The sequence below is a fragment of the Piliocolobus tephrosceles genome, chromosome 6, assembly GCF_002776525.5.
Source record: "Piliocolobus tephrosceles isolate RC106 chromosome 6, ASM277652v3, whole genome shotgun sequence".
NCBI lineage: Eukaryota > Metazoa > Chordata > Mammalia > Primates > Cercopithecidae > Piliocolobus > Piliocolobus tephrosceles.
The window spans coordinates 93,307,542-93,331,122 of record NC_045439.1 but is presented as its reverse complement, the minus strand read 5'-3'; the positions used below and the strand labels follow the sequence as shown (position 1 = coordinate 93,331,122).

General features: G+C 38.9%; 1 protein-coding gene across 1 annotated transcript in view; it reads left to right on the top strand.

The window, feature by feature from the left end:
* The window catches only part of ADAMTSL3 (ADAMTS like 3), a 408,397-nt gene that overhangs the window by 105,009 nt on the left and 279,807 nt on the right, over positions 1-23,581 (top strand). Inside the window, 1 exon segment of the mRNA XM_026448334.1 lies at positions 5,942-6,069. Coding sequence (XP_026304119.1) covers positions 5,942-6,069 — 128 coding nt within the window.

Sequence of the window (23,581 nt, the reverse complement as noted above, 5' to 3'; positions counted from 1 at the left end):
ATTGAGCTGATATCAGTCAGCTGTATTTTATTGTCATTAACCTTCAGAACTGGGGCTAACCAATTTGGGGCTGCTATATACCTCTTCTCTCAGGAGGCTTACCACCACCATGCAGCCCAAGAATACAGGTTCCACCCTGCCGGATCCAGTTCCTTCTCATGGCTGATTTCTTCCCTCCCCACAAACCTTTCTGCCTCCTGACATTTGATGACGGTAATTGGTATTATTTCATATTTTTATTGTAACATTAAACTGTGTTCACAGATTCCAAGTCTGATTAGTTGGCTGCTTACTTGGCATTATGGTCGGCTTACTAGTTTAAAAAGCAGAAATATGCATTAATGGAATGCTGTAAGATTAGAGAGCTATGTCCCGCACGTTTATCAGGGACTTGGGTGAAGACATGGAAGCTGCAGAGCTGAGCACAGTGGCTCGTAGATAGGGTGACAGGATCAGGGTTCAAACAGATCTCAACAGGCTGGTATTCTGGGCCAAAACAAACAAGAGGAAATTCAGTAGTGATGAATGTTAACTCTTGCATAAGTACAAATGGAGAGAAGCTGGCTCTCCCATCATTGTTTTGAAAAAGACATTGTGTTTGAAGAAGAAAATCAATTGCTTACCCTTACTGAGATATTCACCAACTGCATTTGTGGAGATGCTGCCTATACTTTATATGTATTATTTTATTTCAATCTTGTTTGGGTAAAGATTATCATCTCCATTGCACAGATGAATTTTGGAAAGTTTAAGAAACTGAGAGTCAAACAGCTTTTAACCATTATGTGACACTGTCTCCAGAGCAGATTCCAACAAATGGGCTGGCTGAAAAAGGAAGGATTGGAGGGAGGGAGAGAAGAAGGAAACTTAGGTTTTATCTAAAGAAACCTGGATCATAGGTCCAATGTATAGTCTATGTTCTTAGATTCAGTGTTGTATTCTGAGCACTACATTTTAAGACTTAAAATGTGCAAATTTCGATGTGTGCCAAGAGAAAACACAGTTGCAAAGGATCTGGGAACATAGAAGGAACTAGGAGACTTTAAGAAAGCTTGAAAAGGGCTCTTCTCTAGAAGAGGATCAAGACTCTGTCCACTGCTCTAGAGGGATGGAAGCTCCAGGGAAGCAGGTTCTGTTTCACTGCAAGGAAGACGACACAAACATACATCTTCAGCAGTGGCCCAAGTGGTGCTTCATTCTGCTTCAATGGAGTTATTTCTGAATGTGTGTGTTATCATTATACTGCTAGGACCAAAGGGAAGAGAGCATAACTGGGTGGAAATCTGGGATGTTATTGCTATTACTCTCCAGAGAAATAATAACAAGCAAAAGGCAGAAGGGCTGGCTGCTGGAGACGGCATTGGGGTTTCAAAACAAAATCCAACCATCTTCCTGGTTGAGGAGAGGAGAAAAACTCAAGGACCCCTCTTGAGGTGCCATTCGTGCTCTGCTTTCTTCGAGGGAAAATATCTTACCTATCCAGTCAGAGAAGCCAAATGCTTCCACTTATAACATGCCTATTTTAGTTATTTTAGAATCAAGATTCTTTTTTTTTTTGTAAGTTAAGGTAGAGAAGTTATGGAAGGAAACCTCATTCTAACTATGAACTGAACGGATGGGATAGTTGGAATAAAAACAAATTAAAACGGTATTGCAAAAACTCTCAACTTTCATTTAAAAATATATGTGATGATTTTTTCAACTTTTCACATTCAACCTTTTGGTATATCTAGTGACAAAATGAAAAATCAATTTCAGCTGTGTATATTTTAAACATTTACCTAAATGATTTGGACTTACCCAACCTAAAAGTCCAGATGAATGTATTAAACTGCTTATTGTATTTTTTGTGAATTAAAACTTTATTTTTTTATTATGTTATAGACAGGACACAGTTATGTTTGGTGACGTTTACTATAGAAAATTGAACTGAACAGTGGTCTAATTAGAACAGTAAATAGTATGGGTTTAATTAGCCCCTATTCCTGATGACAGATTTGATCAGTCACCAGATATTTATCCTTTCCTTTCACTTGACTGTTACTGAAATATTGCCTCTAGTAGGACTGCTTACTGTGCTATAAATAGGTAGCTTGGCAAGAAGCCATAAAGCCCGCTGACCAGTGAGACTTGAGTGAAAATTATTGGAAAATCCCCTCTTTGCTTCCAGTCATTATTTCTTCATTTCACTTTTGAAGGTCCGTTCCACAGATCCCTCTTTTAATTTAATTTTTTTTTCTTTTGGTTAGATGAGGTAACTTGCCTAAGGGCTTAAGGAAACCTGTGCAATATCTAGTTCAGTCACATGCTGCAGTTTATTAGTATGTCACAGTTTCTTTCATAAACTTTGTGTTCTCCAGCTTAGAACTTACCTATTAAATTCTGTCTGACTTGAACTTTTCTGTACACCAAGAATATGTGGTTTTTGTTTGTTTGCTTCCTTGTTTTTAATTAAGGTATGATGTGTTTTATTAAGAAAAGACTACAAAATGCAGAGAAACAGCAATAAAAGAATATGTTAAAGTCACCCAAATCCCTCACATGTAGAGGTAGCAACTACAACATTTTAATTAACCTCTCACTCTTCTCCCTATGCATGTACGAAGTTTACATGTATGGAAAATGGTATAGATTTAATATGATTATCTAATGATTGTCTTTTTTCCCACCCCACTATTTTTAAAATGGAAATTTCAAAAACCATGAAAGTTCAAATAGTAATAAAACTGGCATTTAACAATTTATCATATTCTGGGAGCGACTAGGGAAAATTAAACATTCAGTTGAAGTTCATTTCCTGTCTTTTCCCAACAACATTCGTTCCTAGTCCTACTTCCTCCATTCTTAGAGCTAATTTGCTATGTTTCCAGCCTATATACTTCCAGCCTATGTACACGTTCTTTTACTAGTATGTTTTGCATATATATGCCTATGCCTATAGCTTTATCTGTAGAGAAGAGATAGAAAATGATATATGTGTTTTTATTTTAATATAATTAAGCCTATCAGTCTTTTCCTTTATAATTTCTACTTTTATTGCTATATATAGGATAGTCTTTCCTATACAACTATTGGTATAGGTATATACCAAGATTAATCTATTAATCTATAATATTTCTAATAGTTTATAGTTTCAGTATTTTAGCATAAATTTCTAATAGATCTGGAATTTATTTTGGTATATTCTATGAAGAAGTTATCTATGATTTTTAAAAACACAAAACATGCCGGGCACGGTGGCTCACGCCTGTAATCCCAGGACTTTGGGAGGCTGAGGCAGGTGGATCATGAGGTCAGGCGATCGAGACCGTCCTGGCTAACATGATGAAACCCTGTCTCTATTAAAAATACAAAAAATTAGCTGGGTGTGGTGGCATGTACCTGTAGTCCCAGCTACTTGGGAGTCTGGGCCAGGAGAATTGCTTGAACCCGGGAGGCGGAGGTGGCAGTGAGCAGAGATTGCCTCACTGCACTCCAGCCTGGGTGACAAAGCAAGACTCCATCTCAAAAACAAAAACAAAAGCAAAAACAAAAACAAAAAAACAGAAAGCCCACAGAACATTTGTCATGTTGATTTGTGGTGCTATACTATGTCCTTATACTTGGTCTGTTTCTGTACTCTTTTTTTAAATTTAATATGTCGATTTGTTTATTGCTGTGCCAATTCTCTACTCTTAATTGAGACAATTTTCCTCTCATTTTACTTCTTTTACAGTTCTTTTAATTGCATTTAAAAAAACTCATAACATGAGATTTACCCTTTTAATAAATTTTGAAGCATATGGTACAGTATTGTTAATTATAAGTATAATGTTGAAAAGTGGATCTCTAGAACTTTTTAATTTTGCATGGTTGAAACTTTATACTCATTGAACAGTAACTCTTCATTTCCTCATCACCCCAGTCCCTGGCAACACTATTCTACTTTGTGCTTCAATGAGTCAGTCTATGTTAGATACCTCATGTAAGTGGAACCATGCAGTATTTGTCTTTTGTGAGTGGCTTGTTTCACATAGCCTAATGTCCTCAAGATTCATCCATATTGTGGCATGTGATAGGCTTTCCTTCTTTTTGATGGCTCCATAGCATTTCATTGTGTGTATACCACATGTTGTTTATCCATTCATCCGTTGATGGACATTTGGGTTGCTTCCATTGTCTTGGCTATTGCAAACATCTCTTTGCGAGATCCTGATTTCAATTCTTTTGGATAAATACCAAGAAGTTGGATTGCTGGATCATATAGTATTTCTATGTTCTTTCACAACTTTTTATTTTTTTTAATTTAAAAAATTTTTTTTGAGACAGAGTTTCACTCTGTCATCCAGCCTGGAGTGCAGTAGCACAATCTCAGCTGTCACCTCTGCCTCCCGGGTTCAAGTGATACTGGTGCCTCAGCCTCCCGAGTACCTGAGACTACAGGTATGTGACACCACACCCAGCTAGTTTTTTGTATTTTAGTAGAGATGGGGTTTTGCCATGTTGCCCAGGCTGGTCTCAAACTCCTGAGCTCAGGAAATCTACCCACCTCAGCCTCCCAAAGTGCTAGGATTATAGACATGAGCCACCACGCCCGACCTCCCTTGGCTCTTACAGATATTTATGCCATTATATGAACTTTAGAATCATTTGTTATGTTTCAAAAAATGTTTCTTTGGGGATTTTGATGGGACTTGCTGTAAACTTATAGATAATCTTGGAGAGAAGTAGCATTTTACAGTATTGAGTCTACTCATTCAGGGCTATAGGTGTTTCTTCATTTATTCAAGTATATTTTAGGCCCCTTAGTAAAGTTTTGTAACTTAATAATAAGCTTCATTTCTTTTCATGTCTATACCTACATCTATCTATGTACTTTTTACTTGTAATTCCCCCTCTTCTCTGTAGTATTCTGAATTAAGTCATTGGTGGAAAGTCTAGGAGACCAGTTAAACCAAACTGTACTCATAATTGACTCTTTGCTATTTTCTTGGATTCGAAACCTTTATGACTTGGCCAAGTGTGTTCGTATGACTTTGTTTTCTATGAATGGAGGTTCCATAAAACCTTATGCAAGGTTTCTTGGGAGTTACCGCCAGTCTGCCTGACATACAAGCGAGTCAGCATTCACTCATGAGCGCTTCTTCTTTTTTTTTTTTTTTTTTTTTTTCCTGAGACAGAGTCTTGTTCTGTTGCCCAGGCTGGAGTGCAGTGGTGCAATCTTGGCTCACTTCAACCTCCGCCTCCTGGGTTCAAGTGATTCTCCTGCTTTAGCGTCCCGAGTAGCTGGGTTTACAGATGTGTACCATCACACCTGGCTAATTTTTGTATTTTTAGTAGATGGGGTTTAGGCTCAAGTGGGGTCCCTGCTATGTAAGTTAGAAAACAGAATAATATAATTGATATTTAGCCAACTTATTTAAATTCAGGACTGATAAAATTTCAGATATAATACTGAGCTTAAAAGCCATCTCGACAAAACCTTCTTAAGGTGGAAAGGCATGTATGTGTCAACTGATTTTCATATAAACTTGTCTTTTTTTTTTTTTTTAATGCAGTCATTCCAAAGCAAAGCATTTTTGGGTAGCATTGGTCTTTATGAAGAGCTTAGAAGATGACTCTGGATTTGGGAGGCTGAGGTGGGTGTATCACCTGAGGTTAGGAGTTCAAGGCCAACATGGCAAAACCCTGTCTCTACTAAAAATAGAAAAGTTAGTTGGGCATGGTGGCAGGCGCCTGTAATCCCAGTTACTCCGGAGGCTGAAGCAGGAGAATTACTTGAACCCAGGAGGGGGAGGTTGCAGCGAGCCGAGATTGCGCCAAGATTGAAATTCTCTCTCAATTAAAAAAAAAAAAATGACTCTGGAATAACTGGGGAAGCTTTGGGATATTTCTACCACATTCCTCTAAATTTATTGTGTGTGTGTGTTTTGTTTTGTTTTGTTTTGTTTTTAACATCTAGACCTCAAGAAACACTCGTTCAGATGAAGACAAAGATGGCAACTGGGATGCTTGGGGCGACTGGAGTGACTGCTCCCGGACCTGCGGGGGAGGAGCGTCATATTCTCTCCGGAGGTGTTTGACCGGAAGGTCAGTGGTGGCTTCACTTGCTCCTGCATGTGGAATGTGTCAGTGCCTCTGGATGGGTGGAGAGGAGAGATAACTTTATTTGGCTTTGGAATGTACTGTGATAATGGTATAACATTTGCTTTGTCTAAATATGAATCAACCTCAGGTTCACATATTTCAGCAGCAATGATCCCGTTTGCGTGGGTGTGGCCATGTTGCACACAGGACCCAGGAGCACCAGACACTTTGGGCTTTGAGGAAAGGAAATCCTGGCACCTTAAGTCACTGATTTAAAGTTGTCAAGAGTTGGGGCAAGAGGTCAAGTCTTCTGAGTTCTGCCCTTGGGTTGCTGCAACTTAATCCAGTTCTTGTTCATCTATTCTGAGCAACCTATTGATTAAGAACATGATGCAAGTTCTGTTTTCACATTTTAGATATGTTTATGTTAAATAGCATTTACAAAAATGTAAAATCAGCTTATTTTTAAAAACCTGTAAATTTTTAATAAGCCTGTGCTTATCATTGTTTTTGAGACACTGGAAGGTAATTCTTTATGGAACAGTTTAATTCCCAGTCAAGGATTTTGCATCAGCTCTTAGGTAAGACAGAGACCCAGATTGATGGAATCTGATGTTCTAGTCTTGTACAAAAGAAGAGTCCAAGATTATGTCGGTCATCTTCAGATTTGGGATACTGTTAGGTAAAAGAGTAAATTGGCCTTTGCCAATTAGCTTCAAGATATAGAGTAGAAATGCAGGGAGAGCATATTTTGGCTCGAGCTTGTATTTCATTGAGGTCACTGTTTTACCATACATTAAACAGTGACCAAGTATGTCCTCCTGTTTTCTTGAGACAATGCAGAGCAGGGCAGATGAGAGACTGTACATGTGGCCTTTGAGAAGGAAGACTCACTGGTCTACTCCAGGAAGGCATGGGAAGGCTGCTGGAGGTACTGTAGTAGCATTCCCCTAGGGTGAGTTCTAACTCAGAGCATGGAAGCTTCAGTAAAGTATTGTAGAACTAAGTCCAGAGATTTTCTTGCAAAGACAAAGTGTTAGTCTGCCTTCTCGTATTTCCACCTTGGTGAGGAGATACAGGCCCTGGTACTCTGTGTCATGCTGTGTGGAAGAATGATGGAGTATCATGTTGTATTGGGATATATTTATTCTGCCAAGGAGGCTGCAATAGGAGAGCTACACCCTGTGGGCAAGGGGAGGGGGCTTTTATTTATTTATTTTTTTTGAGATAGAGTCTCACTCTGTTGCCCAGACTGGAGTGCAGTGGCAGGATCTGGGTTCACTGAAACCTCTGCCTCCCAGGTTCACGCAATTCTTCTGCCTCAGCCTCCCAAGTAACTGGGATTATAGGCACCTACCACCATGCCTGGCTAATTTTTGTATTTTTAGTAGAGATGGGTTTTCACCATGTTGGCCAGGATGGTCTTGAACTCCTGACCTGAATGATCCATCTGCCTCGAACTCCCAAAGTGCTGGGATTACAGGCGTGAGCCACCATGCCCAGCCAGGGGGCTTCTTATGTAAAGGGTAAGTTCTTTCCCACTGCTGGCCAGCCACATGGGGGAGAAGTTTCCAGCCTGGAAATGAGTGGGGAAGGGAGAACTTTGGCATCTCTTTCCAAACTTCAAGTCTGAGAAGTCTGAATAATTTGCAATTAGTGGTAGGGTTAGAGTGGGAAAGGAATGGAATTTATTTGCATTGGTCTTTTTGTTTTTCTAGTACATACTTGCGTTTGTTAAAAACAATTTAGAGGACTATATTAAGGACCATGAATAACCACTTTCATCCTATTGTCATACAACTAAAATGTTCATATATTTATTATTTGGTTTATTTTAAAAATTTCTTTGATTTTGCTTGGAACATAATTTTGCCAAGTGATATATCTCCAGAATGCTTGTGAGTTTCTGTCTTCTGTTTCCTAACTGGGCCCTGCCGCTGATGAAAAATGCTGCAGGTAAGGAAGGGTAGTTGCTCAACTTTTTCCATCTTTTCCACTCGTATTCAGAAGGGGAGACTTGGGTAAAAGGAGGCAGGAGAGTTCTTAGTTCACTTTATTGTTGAGAGCAGGTATTGGTGCTCTCTGTTTGGCAAGTGTCTTAAGCTGACTGTTGTGAGCACTTTGATGGATTTTCTGAGAACTTGCCTTTGCCCTCCCAAATTCCCTGGGATTTCTTGCCTCCAATTCCCTTGAAATGTGCTATTCACAACACTTTGTCTTGGTAATATTGCTCTTTCCTCAGCTCTGGGACTGCTAGACATGCCCCCAGCTTCTCCCTATTTACATGTGCTAACCCCTCTGTGGCCATCCTGGTAAGTTTCTAAGACAACCACATGCTGGCACTCATGCACGTGCCCACATCTGGTTCACAGGAAACCCTCATGTAAAGTTTGCTAAACAAACTCTTCAAGTCCAGGGAGCCAGTGCTGCAACACCTACTCTGCTTACATGGGCTGCTGCAGCTGTTCTCTCAGCCCTTAAGTTTCTCAGGTGTGAATTAAATACCAACCGACTGTTGGCGACACATATTGAACTCTTCAAGTGGTATCCTTAAAATTTCTTCCTCTTGATTTGGGGTTAGCAGACTGAAGCCCTCATCCCTTCTCCTTGATGGAGTAGAATGAGAGGTAGGCTCATAGCATACCTTTCTCAATGAAATCTTCAGAAGTTCTTCCTGTAAGTCTCTGGCTCCAGATCCTTTTAATTCCCTTGATGTGGGTAAGGAGTTTAACTCCAGTGAATTAAACTAACACATATCCTGCCTTCAAGGTTCTTACATCTAAAGAGACAAACAATAAACAAGTAAACAATCAAATTATATATAATTAAAAATCATGTCATTGGCCAGGCATGGTGGCTTACACCTGTAATCCCAGCACTTTGGGAGGCCGAGGCAGGAGGATCACCTGAGGTTGGGAGTTTGAGACCAGCCTGACCAACATGGAGAAAACCCATCTCTACTAAAAATACAAAATTAGCTGGGTGTGGTAGTGTATGTCTATAATTCCAGCTACTTGGTAGGCTGAGGCAGGAGAATTGCTTGAACCCAGGAGGCAGAGGTTTCAGTGAGCCAAGATTATGCCATTGTACTCCAGCCTGGGCAACAAGAGTGAAACTCTGTCTCAAAAAATATATATATATTGTGTTAAGGCGATGCATAAAATGGTCAGGGAAGCCCTCTGTGCTTGGGCATGTTTATGCTGAGACCTTACTGCTAAGAAGAAATCAGTTATGTGATGGGAAGGGTTATGAGACCAAAAGAGTTCAAATAGTGGGAGCAGCATATGAAATATCCTGAAGCAGGAAGTGAAAACAGCCTTTTATGCCTGGCAAACAATTAGATAAGAGTGAGCAGAATGGGCAGTCCCCTGTTGACTGCCACTGCAGACAGAGCCTTGGTGGGCACAGAGTCAGCCAGCATCCCACCCTGGGCTAACACTGTGCAGAGAACAGTGGATCCTGCCCCACCCTGAGCAACCACTCCTGCTTGTGGGGCACACAGAAGGCACTCAGACCTGCACCTGCCAGTGCCCTGCCCCCCAAGCCAACACCACCTCCAGCATGACTGTACACACAGTCACCAACAGGGACCTCTCACCCACCCCCAGCTGCATTGCCTCCACCACTGTGGTGAATGCCTATAGGGAGGCAGGACCCCCCGCACCTGCTAGCACTCCACTGTAGCTGCCACTACCTCTGCTGCTGGTATGTGCAAATGAGGATGGATCCCGCTGTCATCGTGCTATGAAATGCTTTGGCTGACATGAGCCATCAGAGTGTAATGACCAGCAGTCCAAAAACACCTTGGCCCCCCAGTGCAGTGGATTCCTAACATCAAGGAGCCAGAGAACAAAATGGGGGCCCAATACAAGTACCCCAGAATTAGAACATCCAGTCCAGGTATTGGGAGCTGAGTTTTGGCCCCCTAAAATCTTTAATAAATGAAGCCAGTTGGCTGAATCCACCTTTATACTAGAATCAAGCCCTCAAGGTTATCCAAAAAAAAAAAAAAAAAAAAAAAAAAGGGATAAAAGAAACAAAATTATGCAAAAAGTCAGCAACCTCAAGGATTAAAGGAAGATAACCCCACAAAGATGAGAAAGAATCAGGACAAGAACCCTGACAACTCAAAAAGCCAGAGTGCCTTCTTTCTAATAAATGACCACTTTGCCTCTCCAGCAAGGGTTCTGAACCAGGTTGAGGTGGATGAAATGACAGAAACAGAGTTCAGAATATGGACAGAAATGAAGATCTTTGAGCTATAGCAGTATGTTGAAACCCAGTCCAAGGAAGCTAAAAATCATTATAAAACAATACTGGAACTGGCAGACCAAATAGTCAGTATAGAAAAGTATGTAACTGAACTGAGAGAGCTGAAAAACATCCTACAAGAATTTCATAATGCAATTGCAAGTATTAATAGCAGAATAGAACAAGCAGAAGAAAGAATCTCAGAGCTTGAAGACTGGCTTTCTGAAATAAGACAGACAAGAATAGAGAAAAAAAAGAATGAAAGGAATGAACAAAACCTCTGAGAAATATGGGATTATGTAAAGAAACCAAATGTATGACTTATTGGTGTTCCTGAAAAAGAGGGGGATAATGGAACCAACTTGGAAAACATTTTTCAGGATATCATCCATGAGAACTTCATGGATGAACCCAACTAGCTAGAAAGGCCAACACTGAAATTCAGGAAATGCAGAGAACCCCAGTAAAATATTTCCCAAGATCATCCCAAGAGATATAGCCATTAGATCCTCCAAGGTTGAAACAAGAGAAAAAATGTTAAAGACAGACAGAGAGAAAGGTCAGGTCATCTACAAAGGGAAGTCCATTGACTACCTGCAGGCTTCTCAGCTGAAACCTTACAAGTGAGAAGAGATTCTGGCCCAGTATTCAACGTTCTTAAAGTAAATTCCAACCCAGAATTTCATATCCAGCCAAATTAAGCTTCGTAAGTGAACCATAAATAAGATCCTTTTCAGACAAGCAAATGTTGAGAGAATTTGTTACCATCAGACCTGCCTTATAAGAGCTCCTGAAGGAAGCACTAAATATGGAAAGGAAAGACCATTACCAGTCACTACAAAAACATACTGAAGAACATAGACCAGTGACAGTATAAAGCAACCACATAAACAAGTCTGCAAAATAACCAGCTAACATCATACTGACAAGATCAAATCCACACATATCAATACTAACCTTGAATGTAAGTGGGCTAAATGCCTCAATTAAAAGACACAGAGTAGCAAGCTGGATAAAGAACCAAGACCCATTGGTATGCTTGTCTTCAAGAGACCCATCTCACATGCAGTGACGCACATAGACTCAAATGAAGGGATGGAGAAAAATATACCAAGCAAATGGAAAACAGAAAAAAGCAGAGGTTTCAATCCTAGTTTCAGACAAAACAGACTTTAAACCAGAAAAATTTTAGAAGATGAAGAAGGGTATTACATAGTGGTAAAGGGTTCAATTCAGCAAGAAGACCAAACTGTCCTAAATATATATGCACTCAACACAGCAGCACCCAGATTCATGAAGCAAGTTCTTAGAGACCTTCAAAGAGATTTAGACTCCCTCAGAGTAATAATAAAAGACTTTAACACCCAACTGATAATATTAGACAGATCATTAAGACAGAAAATTAACAAAGATATTCAGGACCTGAACTCAGCACTGGATCAAATGAACCTGATAGACATCTACAGAACTCTCTACCCCAGAACAGCAGAATATACATTCTTCTCATTACCACATGGCACTTACTCTAAAATTGATCACCTAATTGAAAGTAAAACACTCCTCAGCAAATGCAAAAGAACTGAAATCATAAAAATCAATCTCTCAGACCACAGCACAATCAAATTAGAAATCAAGACTAAGAAAATCACTTGAAACCATACAATCATATGAAAATTGAATAACCTGCTTCTGAATGACTTTGGGATAAATAATGAATTTAGGGCAGAAATCAAGAAGTTATTTGAAACTAATGAGAACAAAGATATAACATGCCAGAATTTCTGGGATATGGCTAAGGTGATGTTAAAAGGGAAATTTATAGCACTAAATGCCCACATCAAAAAGTTAGAAAGATCTCAATTTAACAACCTAACATCACAATGAAAAGAACTAGAGAACCAAGAGCAAACCAATCCCAAAGCTAGCAGAAGACAAGAAATAAATCAGAGCTGAACTGAAGGAGACAAGGAGACTGAGACACAAAAAAACATTAAAAAGATCAATGAGCTGGGTGTGGTGGCTCACGCCTGTAATCCCAGCACTTTGGGAGGCTGAGGCGGGTGGATCACCTGAGGTCTGGAGTTTGAGACCAGCCTGACCAACATGGAGAAACCCCATCGCTACTAAAAATACAAAATTAGCTGGGCATGGTGGCACATGCCTGTCATCCCAGCTACTCGGGAGGCTGAAGCAGGAGAATCACTTGAACCTGGGGTGAGGGGTTTGTGGTGAGCTGAGACTGTGCCATTGCATTCCAGCCTGGGCAATAAGAGCGAAACTCGATCTCAAACAAACAAACAAACAAACAAAAAAAAACACAAAAACACCAATGAATTCAGGAACTGGTTTTTTGAAAAAAATTAATAAAATAGATAGACTGCTAGCTAGACTAATAAAAAGGCAAAGAGAGAAGATGGAAATAAACACAATCAGAAATGATAAAGGACATATTGCCACTGATACCACAGAAATATAACCATCAGAGAATATTATGAGCACATCAATGCACATAAGCTAGAAAATCTAGAAGAAATAGATAAATTCCTGGACGCATACACCCTCTGAAGACTGAAGAAATCGAATCCAGGAAGAAATCAAATCCCTGAGCAGACCAATAATGAGCTCTGAAACTGAATCGGTAATAAATAGCCTACCAGCCAAAAAAGCCCAGGATGAGATGGATTCACAGCTGAATTCTACCAGAGGTACAAGGAACAGCTACTACCATTCCTGTAGAAACTATTCCAAAAAACTGAGGAGGAGGACTCCTCCCTAACTCACTCTATAAGTCCAGCATCATCCTGATACCAAAATCTGGCGGAGACACAACAAAGCAAGAAGACTTTGGGCCAATACTTTTGATAAACATTGATGCAGTAATCCTCAACAAAATACTGACAAACTGAATCCAACAACACATCAAAAAGTTTATCTACCACAGTGAAGTAAGCTATATCCCTGGGATGCAAGATTGAGTCAACATATACAAATGAATAAACATGACTCATTATTTAAACAGAACTAGGCCGGGTGCGGTGGCTCACGCCTGTAATCCCAGCACTTTTGGAAGCTGAGGTGGGCAGATCTCGAAGTTAGGAGATTGAGACCATCCTGTGGTCTCACTGTGAAACACTGTGAAACTCTGTCTCCACTAAAAATACAAAAAAATTAGCCGGGCAGGGTGGCACGCGCCTGTAATCCCAGATATTCGGAAGGCTGAGGCAGGAGAATTGCTTGAACTCTGGAGGCAGGGGTTGCGGTGAGCCGAGATCGTGCCATTGCACTCCAGCCTGGGCGAGAGAGCAAGACTGTCTCTGGGAAGCTGAGACAGGTGGATTACCTGAGGTCAGGAGTTCAAGACCAGCCTGGCCAACATGGTGAAACCCTGTCTTTATTAAAAATACAAAAAATTAGACAGGTCCAGTGGCGCACACCTGTAATCCCAGCTACTCGGCTGAGGCAGGAGACTCGCTTGAACCCGGGCGGCAGAGGTTGCTGTGAGCTGAGATTGTGCTACTGTACTCCAGCCTGGGCGACAGAGCAAGACTTTGTCTCCAAAACAAAACAAAACAAAACAAATACAAAAATAAAACAAAACAAAAGACAGAACTAAAGACAAAAACCACATGATTATCTTAACAGATGCAGAGAAGGCTTTTCATAAAATTCCACACTTCTTCATGTTAAAAACTCTCAATAAGGCTTGGCATGGTGGCTCATGCCTGTAATCCCAGCATTTTTGGGAGGCTGAGACAGGTGGATCCCCTGAGGTCGAGAATTCAAGACCACCTGACCAACATGATGAAACCCTGTCTCCATTAAAAATACAAAAATTAGCTGGGCATGGTGGTGGGTGCCTATAATCCCAGCTACTTGGAAGGCTGAGGCAGGATGATCACTTGAACCCAGGATGCAGAGGTTGCAGTGAGCCGAGATTGTGCCTTGCAGCCTGGGCAACAAGAGTGAAACTCCATCTCAAAAAAACAAAAACAAAAACAAAAACAATCAAACAAACAAACAAAAAAACCTCTCAATTAAATAGGTATTCAAGGAACATACATCAAAATAATAAGAGCCATCTATGACAAACCCACAGTCAACATCATACTGAATGGATGAAAGCTGGAAGCATTCCCCTTTAAAACCAGCACAAGACAAGGATGACCTCTCTCACTACTCCTGTTCAGCATAGTACTGGAAGTTTTGGATGAGGCAGTCAGGCAAGATAAAGAAATAAAGAGCATTTAAATAGGAAGAGAGGAAGTTAAACTGTCCCTGTTGGCAGATGACATATCCTATATCTGGAAAACCCGATAGTCTCAGGCCAAAAGCTCCCTAAGCTGATAACTTCAGCAAAGTCTCAGGATATAAAATCAATGTGCAAAAATCATTAATATTCTTATACATCAGCAGTCAAGCCAAGAGCCAAATCAGGAAGACAATCCCATTCACAGTTGTCACACACACACAAAATAAAATACCTAGGAATACAGCCAACCAGGGAGGTGGAATATTTCTACAAGGAGAACTACAAAACACCACTTGAAGAAATCAGAGATGACACAAACAAGTGGAATAACATCCTATGCTCATGGATAGAAAGAATCAATATTGTTAAAATGGCCATGCTGCCCAAAGCAATTTATAGATTCAATGCTATTTCTATTCAAGTAACATTGAAATTCTTTACAGAACTAGAAAAAAAAAATTACTTTAACATCCATGTGGAACCAAAAAAGAGCCTGAATAGCCAAGGCAATCCTAAACAAAAAGAATGAAGCAGGAGGCATCATGCTACCTGACTTAAAACTATACTTCAGGGCTACAGTAACCAAAACATCATGATACTGGTGCAAAAACAGACACATATGCTAATAGAACAAAATAGAGAACCTAGAAGTAAGGCCACACACCTACAACTTCTGATCTTCACAAACCTGACAAAAACAAGCAATGGAGAAAGGATTTCCTATTCGATAATTGGTGCTGGGATAATTGGGTAGCCATACATAGAAGATTGAAACTGGATCCATTGTATACATCATATACAAAAATTAACTCAAGATGGATTAAAGACTAAAATATAAAACCCAAAACTATAAATACCCTGGAAGACAACCTAGGCAATACCATTATGGACATTGGAATGGGCAAAGATTTCATGATGAAGACACCAAAAGCAGTTTCATTAAAAGCAAAAATTGAAAAATAAGATGTAATTAAACTAGTAGGTTTCTGCACAGCAAAATAAACTATCAATAGAGTGAAAAGACAGCCTATAGAATGGAAGAAAAATTTTGCAAACTATGTATCTGACAAAGGAACTTAAATTTACAAGAAAAAAACCAAACAACTCCATTAAAAGTGGGCAAAGGACATGAACAGTTTTCAAGAGAAGACATGTGGCCAAAAATCATACAAAAAAAGCTCATCATTGATCATTAGAGAAATAAAAATCAAAACCACAATGAGATACCATGTCACACCATTCAGAGTAGCTGTTACTAAAAAGTCAATGCATAACAGATGCTGGTAAGGTTGAGGAGAAAAAGGAACATTTATGCACTGTTGGTGGGAGTGTAAATTAGTTCACCCTTTGTGGAAGACAGTGTAGTGACTGCTCAGAGACCTAAAAACAGAAATACCGTTAGACCCAAAAATCCCATTACTAGGTATATATGAAAAGTAATATAAATCATTTGATTATAAAGACACTTGTATGTATGTGTTCACTGCAGCACTATTCACAATAGCAAAGACATGGAATCAACCTAAATTCCCATCACTTGTATACTGGGGCCAGGCATGGTGGCTCACGCCTGTAATCCCAGCACTTCGGGAGGCTGAGGTGGGTGGATCACTTGAGGTCAGGAGTTCGAGACCAGCCTGGCCAACATGGTGAAACCCCATCTCTACTAAAAATACAAAAATTAGCCAGGCGTGGTGGCGGGTACCTGTAATTCCAGCTGCTCAGGAGGCTGAAGCAGGAGAATCTCTTGAACATGGGAGGTAGAGGTTGCAGTGAGCGGATATCGTGCCACTGTGCTCCAGCCTTGGAGACAGAGTAAGACTCCTCCTCAAAAACAAAACAAAAAACAAACAAACAAAAACAACAAAAAAAATTGTAGACTGGATAAAGAAAATGCGGTACCTATGCACCATGGAATACTATGCAGCCATAAAAAGAATGAGATCATGTCTTGTGCAGGAACATGGATGAAGCTGGAGGCCATTATCTTTAGCAAACCAATGCAGGAAAAGAAAACCAAATACCACATGTTATGACTTAAAAGTGGAAGCTAAACTATGAGAACACATGGACACATACAGGGGAACAACATTCACTGGGACATATTGGTGGGTGGAAGGTGAGAGGAGGTAGAGGATCAGGAGAAATAACTAATGAGTACTAGACTTAATACTTGGGCGAAAAAATAATCTGTCCAACAAACCTCCATGGCACAAGTTTACCTATATAACAAAACCTGCATATGTACCTCTGAACTTAATATAAACGTTAAATTATAAAAGAACAATGGATAACATATATATATACACACATACACATATATATATACATATATATACATATACACATGTGCGCACACACATATATATATTATATATATACTGTTTAGCACAATAATGTTTTCTGGAGTTTAAATGTATGTAGAACTTTAAAAACATGGAAACAATGATATAAAATTTGGAAGAAAGCAAATGAATTTAAAGTGTTCAAATGTCCTTGTATTGTTCAGAAAAATGTAAAAATAGACAATTAACCTTCAACTTTTAAAAGTCTGGGATGCACGTTAAATTTCTAAGGTTACCATTAAAAGCAAAATAAAAGAATGTATAACTGTTCATATATCACAAGGGCAAATAGAATCTTGCTAAAATACATGATTGATCCAAAAAGGTTCAAGAAAGGAGAGGAAAAAGAACATAGCGCAATTGTGACAAATTGTAAAACGGTAGATTTGAACCTCAGAATATATATTTTACATTAGATGTAAATGGACTAATTACTTCGGTTAAAAGAAAAAAGATTGTTAGACTTTTAATCTAATAAAAATTATGTGGTTTAGTAGAGTCAAACCTTAAATACAAGGACCCCGAAAGACTGAAAATAAAAGCATGGAAAAAAGCTATAATGTGAACCAAAATGAAAAGAAAATTGGTGTACCTGTACTAATATCAGACAAAGTGAATTTAAAGGAAGAAGCATTAGCAGAAATAGAGGGATCATGAAAATATAATATATTAAAACATGGGGATACATCTAAATTCACCCTTATACAGAAGTTTAATAGCCCTGAATACACATACTAGAAAAGAAAAATTGGTTGAAAAGAAACAGTAGTATAAGCTGCCATTTAAGAAATTTAAAAAAGCCGGGCGCGGTGGCTCACGCCTGTAATTCCAGCACTTCGGGAGGCTGAGGCAGGCGGATCACGAGGTCAGGAGATCGAGACCATCCTGGCTAACATGGTGAAACCCCGTCTCTACTAAAAATACAAAAAATTAGCCGGGCGTAGTGGTGAGCGCCTGTAATCCCAGCCGCTGGGAGGCTGAGGCAGGAGAATGGCATGAACCCAGGAGGCGGAGCTTGCAGTGAGCCCAGATGGCACCACTGCACTCCTGCATGGGCAACAGGGCGAGACTCCGTCTCAAAAAAAAAAAAAAAAAGTTGAAAAAAAGCACATTTTAAAAGTATCTGCATATATACTCTGTGTGTATGTGTGTGTGTGTCCACATTTCTTTACTTCAAATATCAGGGATCTGGATTAGAGTCAAAGTTTGATCAAGTCCCTTGTTAATCCAGTTATGGCTGCCTATGGGAAAAATGCCCTTCTCCTGCCTAAAGAGTTGCTGCTTTAGACCGATTGCAGCTTTATGTTGTTATGGAGACTGAATAGGAAGCTGCAGTTGAAGGCATTCACAAGAAGAAACATTGCCTTTCTGTCAATGAATCTCATTTTTTATTATTTTGTGACTTTCCTTCATTTGGAGATAGTTTCTGGAGTGTCTGCATTTTATTTGATCTCTTCAGAATACCCTATCCCATGTAGGCACTGAGTGTTTTACAGGGACCCTCATTGAGTAGGACCTTATGTGCCCTTATACTTTTGTCTTAGACTAACTGCCTGCATGCCATTGATTGGCAGGAATTGGCTATATCATCTGCCACTCTAATATAGTGGGAATTGGTAGATTCTCCTGTGGATCTCTTCTACTTACTTCAAAGGCAGACTTCTCCTTTATGTAGAGTGAATAGTTTATGTACTCTCTTTTAATTCAGTCTTGCTAACCCTATGTATAGCAATAATCACCTAAAGTTTCTGCCTTGTGTATAGCTTCTAAGAATTTCCAGGTATGGTACAGAGTTATTCACTTATTAACATACTTAGTCATTTCAATGGGAATTTGTAAGGGGGAAGTTCAATATATGTGCTCCGATTACCATCTCTATTTAAAATCTTTCCTCCTCTCTCCATTTTCCTTAAATTTTTTGCCCTGAAATTTTACCTCTGCTAATTTGGAAATTATACACATATCCTGTTTTTATTTTACTGATGATTAAATTTATACTTAAAAACCACATTTTAACAATTACTTTATAACTGTCTTGTCAATAGTAATTTCTTTTGATTTCTCCTTATGTAAGAGGATGACTACTTAGGCTTTTTTTCTTTATTCCCATTTCTTGAGTTTATTCTTAGAATTTGGGATTTTATCTTCAGTTTATTGGCAGTTTTTTTCTTTATATCTTTTTTCATAGTAATAAATCAAAGCATGGTTGAAACTTAATTGTGTGTGTGCACACATTATTTCAACGCTCATTGTCTATCTTAATTGTGTGTGTGCACACAAGCAGCATTATTTCAATGCTGATTGTCAGTTGCTGCTTTGAGTCCCCATTTCTTCCTTTGAGCATTCAGTTCTTCAGGTTGAATGATAGCTTTGTTGGCAGAGATATATTTTGAGCTGTGCTTCTGGAATTTTAGTGTGCATATGAATCACCTAGGGATCTTGTTAAAATGTAAACTTTGATTCAGTAAATCTGGAGTGAGGCCCAAGAGCTTTGATTTCTAACAGATTCCCAGGTGATGTCAGTGCTGCCTGTCCATGGATACTTCAAGCAGCAGAATTTTACAGACTTTTTAATTTTGGGAAAAAGTTGTAGGTCTTATACTGTATGAGTTCTTATATATCTGCAAATGACTTTTTCTTGCTTTCCCACATAAACAGTGAATGGCTTATTTGAATATAAAATTCCTAAGATACAACCTTTTCCTTTTTAGACTTGATAGTTCCTTTTCCGTAAAGCTTGGTATATGATGTTGCTTATAGACCTCCCAGGCCAGCTGTTTTTTTTTTGGAGATAACCTATTTTTTAGATAAACTGTCTGCCCATAGGAGTCTTTATTTTTTCTCTCAAGTTCAAGAGTTTTACAAGGCTGTGTCTAGCTGTCAGTGCCATATTACTTATTTTACCTTGGCACACGGTGACCAACTTTTTGGTACAGATTTAGATCCTTCTTTATGGTAGGCAGATTTTTCTTCTATTATATTATTAACTCTTGGTTCTTACCCGTTTGTTCTGGCCTTTTCCTTATGAACACCAGTAATTTCTGTCTGTCTGCCACATTTATCATGTTCTTTTTAATTACTTTCCTCTTTTTTTTTTTTCTTTTCCTGTGCATGTAGGGGTGATTTTCAAGCTCTCTGTCAATTGAACTTTTCTTCTTCTTTTGAGACAGAGACTCGCTCTGTCACCCAAGCTTGAGTACAGTGGTGTGGCCTCAGCCCACTGCAACCTCTGCCTCCTAGGTTCAAGTGATTCTTCTGCCTCAGCCTCCCACGTAACTGGAAATACAGACGTGTGCCACCACACCCGGCTAATTTTTGTATTTTTAGTAGAGATGGGGTTTCACCGTGTTGGCTAGGCTGGTCTCAAACTCCTGACCACAAGTTATCTGCCTGCCTCAGCCTCCCAAAGTGCTGGGATTACAAGTGTGTACCACCATACCCATCTAATTTTTGTATTTTTAGCAGAGATGAGGTTTTACCATGTTGGCCAGGCTGGTCTCAAACTCCGGACCTCAAGTAATCCGCAGGCCTCGGATTCCCAAAGTGTTGGGATTACAAGCATGAGCCACCACACCTGGCCTGAACTTTTTTTCTGATCTGTTAACTTCTAGTGGGGTTCTTTGTTTATTTTTATTTTTTATGTGTACATAGGTATATATATTTATGTGGAATGTGAGATATTTTGATATAGTAATACAATGCATAATAATCACAGCAGGGTAAATGGGGTATTCATCCCTTCAAGGATTTATCATTTCTTTGTGTTATATACGTTCCAGTTATACTCTTTTAGTTATTTTAAAATGTACAATAAGTGGTTGTTGACTGAAATCACCCTATCGTGCTATCAAATACTAGATCTTATTCATTCCATTGAACTATATTTTTGTACCTAACCTAGTGATGTTTTAAATACTGCTATGGCATTATTTATTACTTAACATTCTTTCCTTCACTTGAAACCTGCACCTTTTATGTCTATTGTTTTAACCACCTGTGTCTTTTCCTGTATTTTTTTTTTTTTTTTTTTTGTCTATTTTTAGTGTGATATCTGGCTACTTCTTACTTATTCTTCTCTTTTAGGAAGCCTATCTTGACTGGTTAAACTTTGGTCTTCCTGTTTTGTGCTTCCTTGCATTCATTATAGTACTAAAATTGTTGGCAAATTAGGACCTCTTTTAGAGAAAGGAGAATGACTTCATCATTCCAAGATCTTACATAGTTTCTCACATGTGATGAGGACCCAAATAGCATTTATTAAAGGAATAAATAAATGAGTGTGTGCTCACTATCACCTTGCATCTTTTGCCAATGCTCTTCTTTCTGCCTAAATCATCCTTTTCTCCTTTTTCTCATTGACACAGGGTCTATCATAAAAATGCCTTTTGAGTCCTCATTTCTTCCTTTTGCATTCATTGGCAGTTCTCACCCTTTACTAGGATAGGGACAACTCTTCTAGTGTTTCCATAGTATCTCATGAATACCTTTATGAGAGTGTTTATTCCACTGTATTGTTTTATTTTTCTGTTTCCACAATTGAGACAAAATTTTAGGTGGCATAGATGGTGTCATTCATCTCTTTATCCTGTGCCCAACATTATTATTGATGTATGGTATAAATTGAATATATTTTATTCCATAAATTAATAGAGAAATGATGTAATGAATTTCTGGGTTGATAAAAAACTGCATGACTATAGTATGGGTCTATGGGATAGGTAAGGATGGGTATTTCTATGAAGAATATTGAAAGCTTTGTTGGGGAATATGGACTTTTAACAAATATTTTAAAACATCATTTTTTTCAACAATGTACATGTATATAGTTTAAAGAGCCAAATGACTCATGTAGGCTTGAGGTGAAAAACAACAGCCTCTTGATTCCCTTCCTTCCATGTCCTCACCCACCAGGGGCAACTGCTGTTAACATTTCTATCTGATTCTCTTGGTATTTTATCCAAATTTCCAAGTAACATGTTTATATTGCTGCTTCTTGATCTTTCAGTTGTAGGCACAACTCATTAGAGTCATACTGTAGAAGATGAAGATTTAACAATTTTTCACGCCTCCTGCTCCTTTCTCTTCCTTTCTCTCTCCTCCTCCCCGTCCTCTTTGTCCTTTCTGGACCTCTCCCTCCACTCTGTCTTCCAGTCCCGTACCACAGAGTTTTATATAACTTTGACTGGGCCAATATGCAGTGTTTAAATTATTATGAAGGCATATTATTATTAATGCCTTCATTAAATTATTATGAAGGTATATTATCATTATAAAGACATACTATTAAATTACGCCTCTATACTGTTTACAGCTATGTCATGTAATATACTGCAATTTTTTTCCTTTCTTGAGTTTTTTTTCCACTGGAGTCAATAATTACCTCTCTTTTTTGTGTGCTTGTTTTATTAGCTTTTACATGCTTATCACTAATTCAGAAAAACATCATCATTCTAATTTTCACTTCGCTAATTTCATTCACTTTTCTAATTTTCATTCAATTTAATTTTCTTTTAGACCCTTCTTCTGGAGAATTCTTAACAACCTTTAGCTGAGCTGATTGCTGTCTAATAAGAAATTCAGGAGGCATCTTGGAATCTCATTTTTCTGTTATCCTGGGAGGGTTATTTATCTCTTTCCTGTGTTAGATCTCCTGTTTCCTAATCACCTTCCTTCTTCCTCCTCATTTTTATGGATACATTCTCCAGAAGCTTCCTGCTTATCTGAAAAGATCTTCTCAAACTTGAGTGATGATTTTTCCATGTATATAATTAGATAGAAATGATTTTCCCTCAGAAATTTGAAGGGTTTGCTCCACCGTCGTCTAACATCAAGCAATGTTTCTGAGAAATCTAAAAGCATATGGATTTCCTGCTCTTTTTTCCTCCTCTCTGGATGCATGTAGAAGCATACGTTTTCCCTCAGTGTTCTGAAATTTCCTAATGTTATGCCTTGGTGTGGATCTATTTTCATTCGTTGTACTGGACACTCAGAGTGTCCTTCACTATAAAAACCCATTCCCTTTGGTCCTGAAATATTTTCTTGATGATTTCTTCTATTCATTTTCCTCTGTTTTCTTGTTTCTTTTCTTTTCTTTTCTTTTTGAGACAGAGTCTTGCTCTTGTCACTCATGCTGGAGTGCAGTGGCTTGATCTTGGTTCACTGCAGCCTCCGCCTCCCAGGTTCAAGCAACTCTCCTTCCTCAGCTTCCCGAGTAGCTGTGACTACAGGCACGTGCCACCATGCCTGGCTAATTTTTGTATTTTTTAGTAAAGACGGGGTTTCACCATGTTGGCCAGGCTGACCTCAGGTGATCCACCTGCCTCAGCCTCCCAAAGTGTTGGGATTACAGACGTGAGCCATCGCACCTAGCCATTTTCCTCTATTATGTTGAAACTCTCATTATTCAGATATTAGATCTTCCAGTTTTCTCTTTGTTCATTTGCCCTGCCTTCCAGGAGATTTATCAAAATTTATTTTTCAACTCTCTTTACTATTTCCTCTTTCTATACATATATTATTTCCTGAGTTATTTTTTGTTCCTTGAATTTTTAGAAACAGAGTTCTGTCCCTGATTCCCAGATGGAGTATCTTCTGTTTCATCTCTGAGAGTATGAATAGATATTTGGGAGGAAAATTTTCTTCGTAGTCTCAGTTATTCCCAAATTGCTGT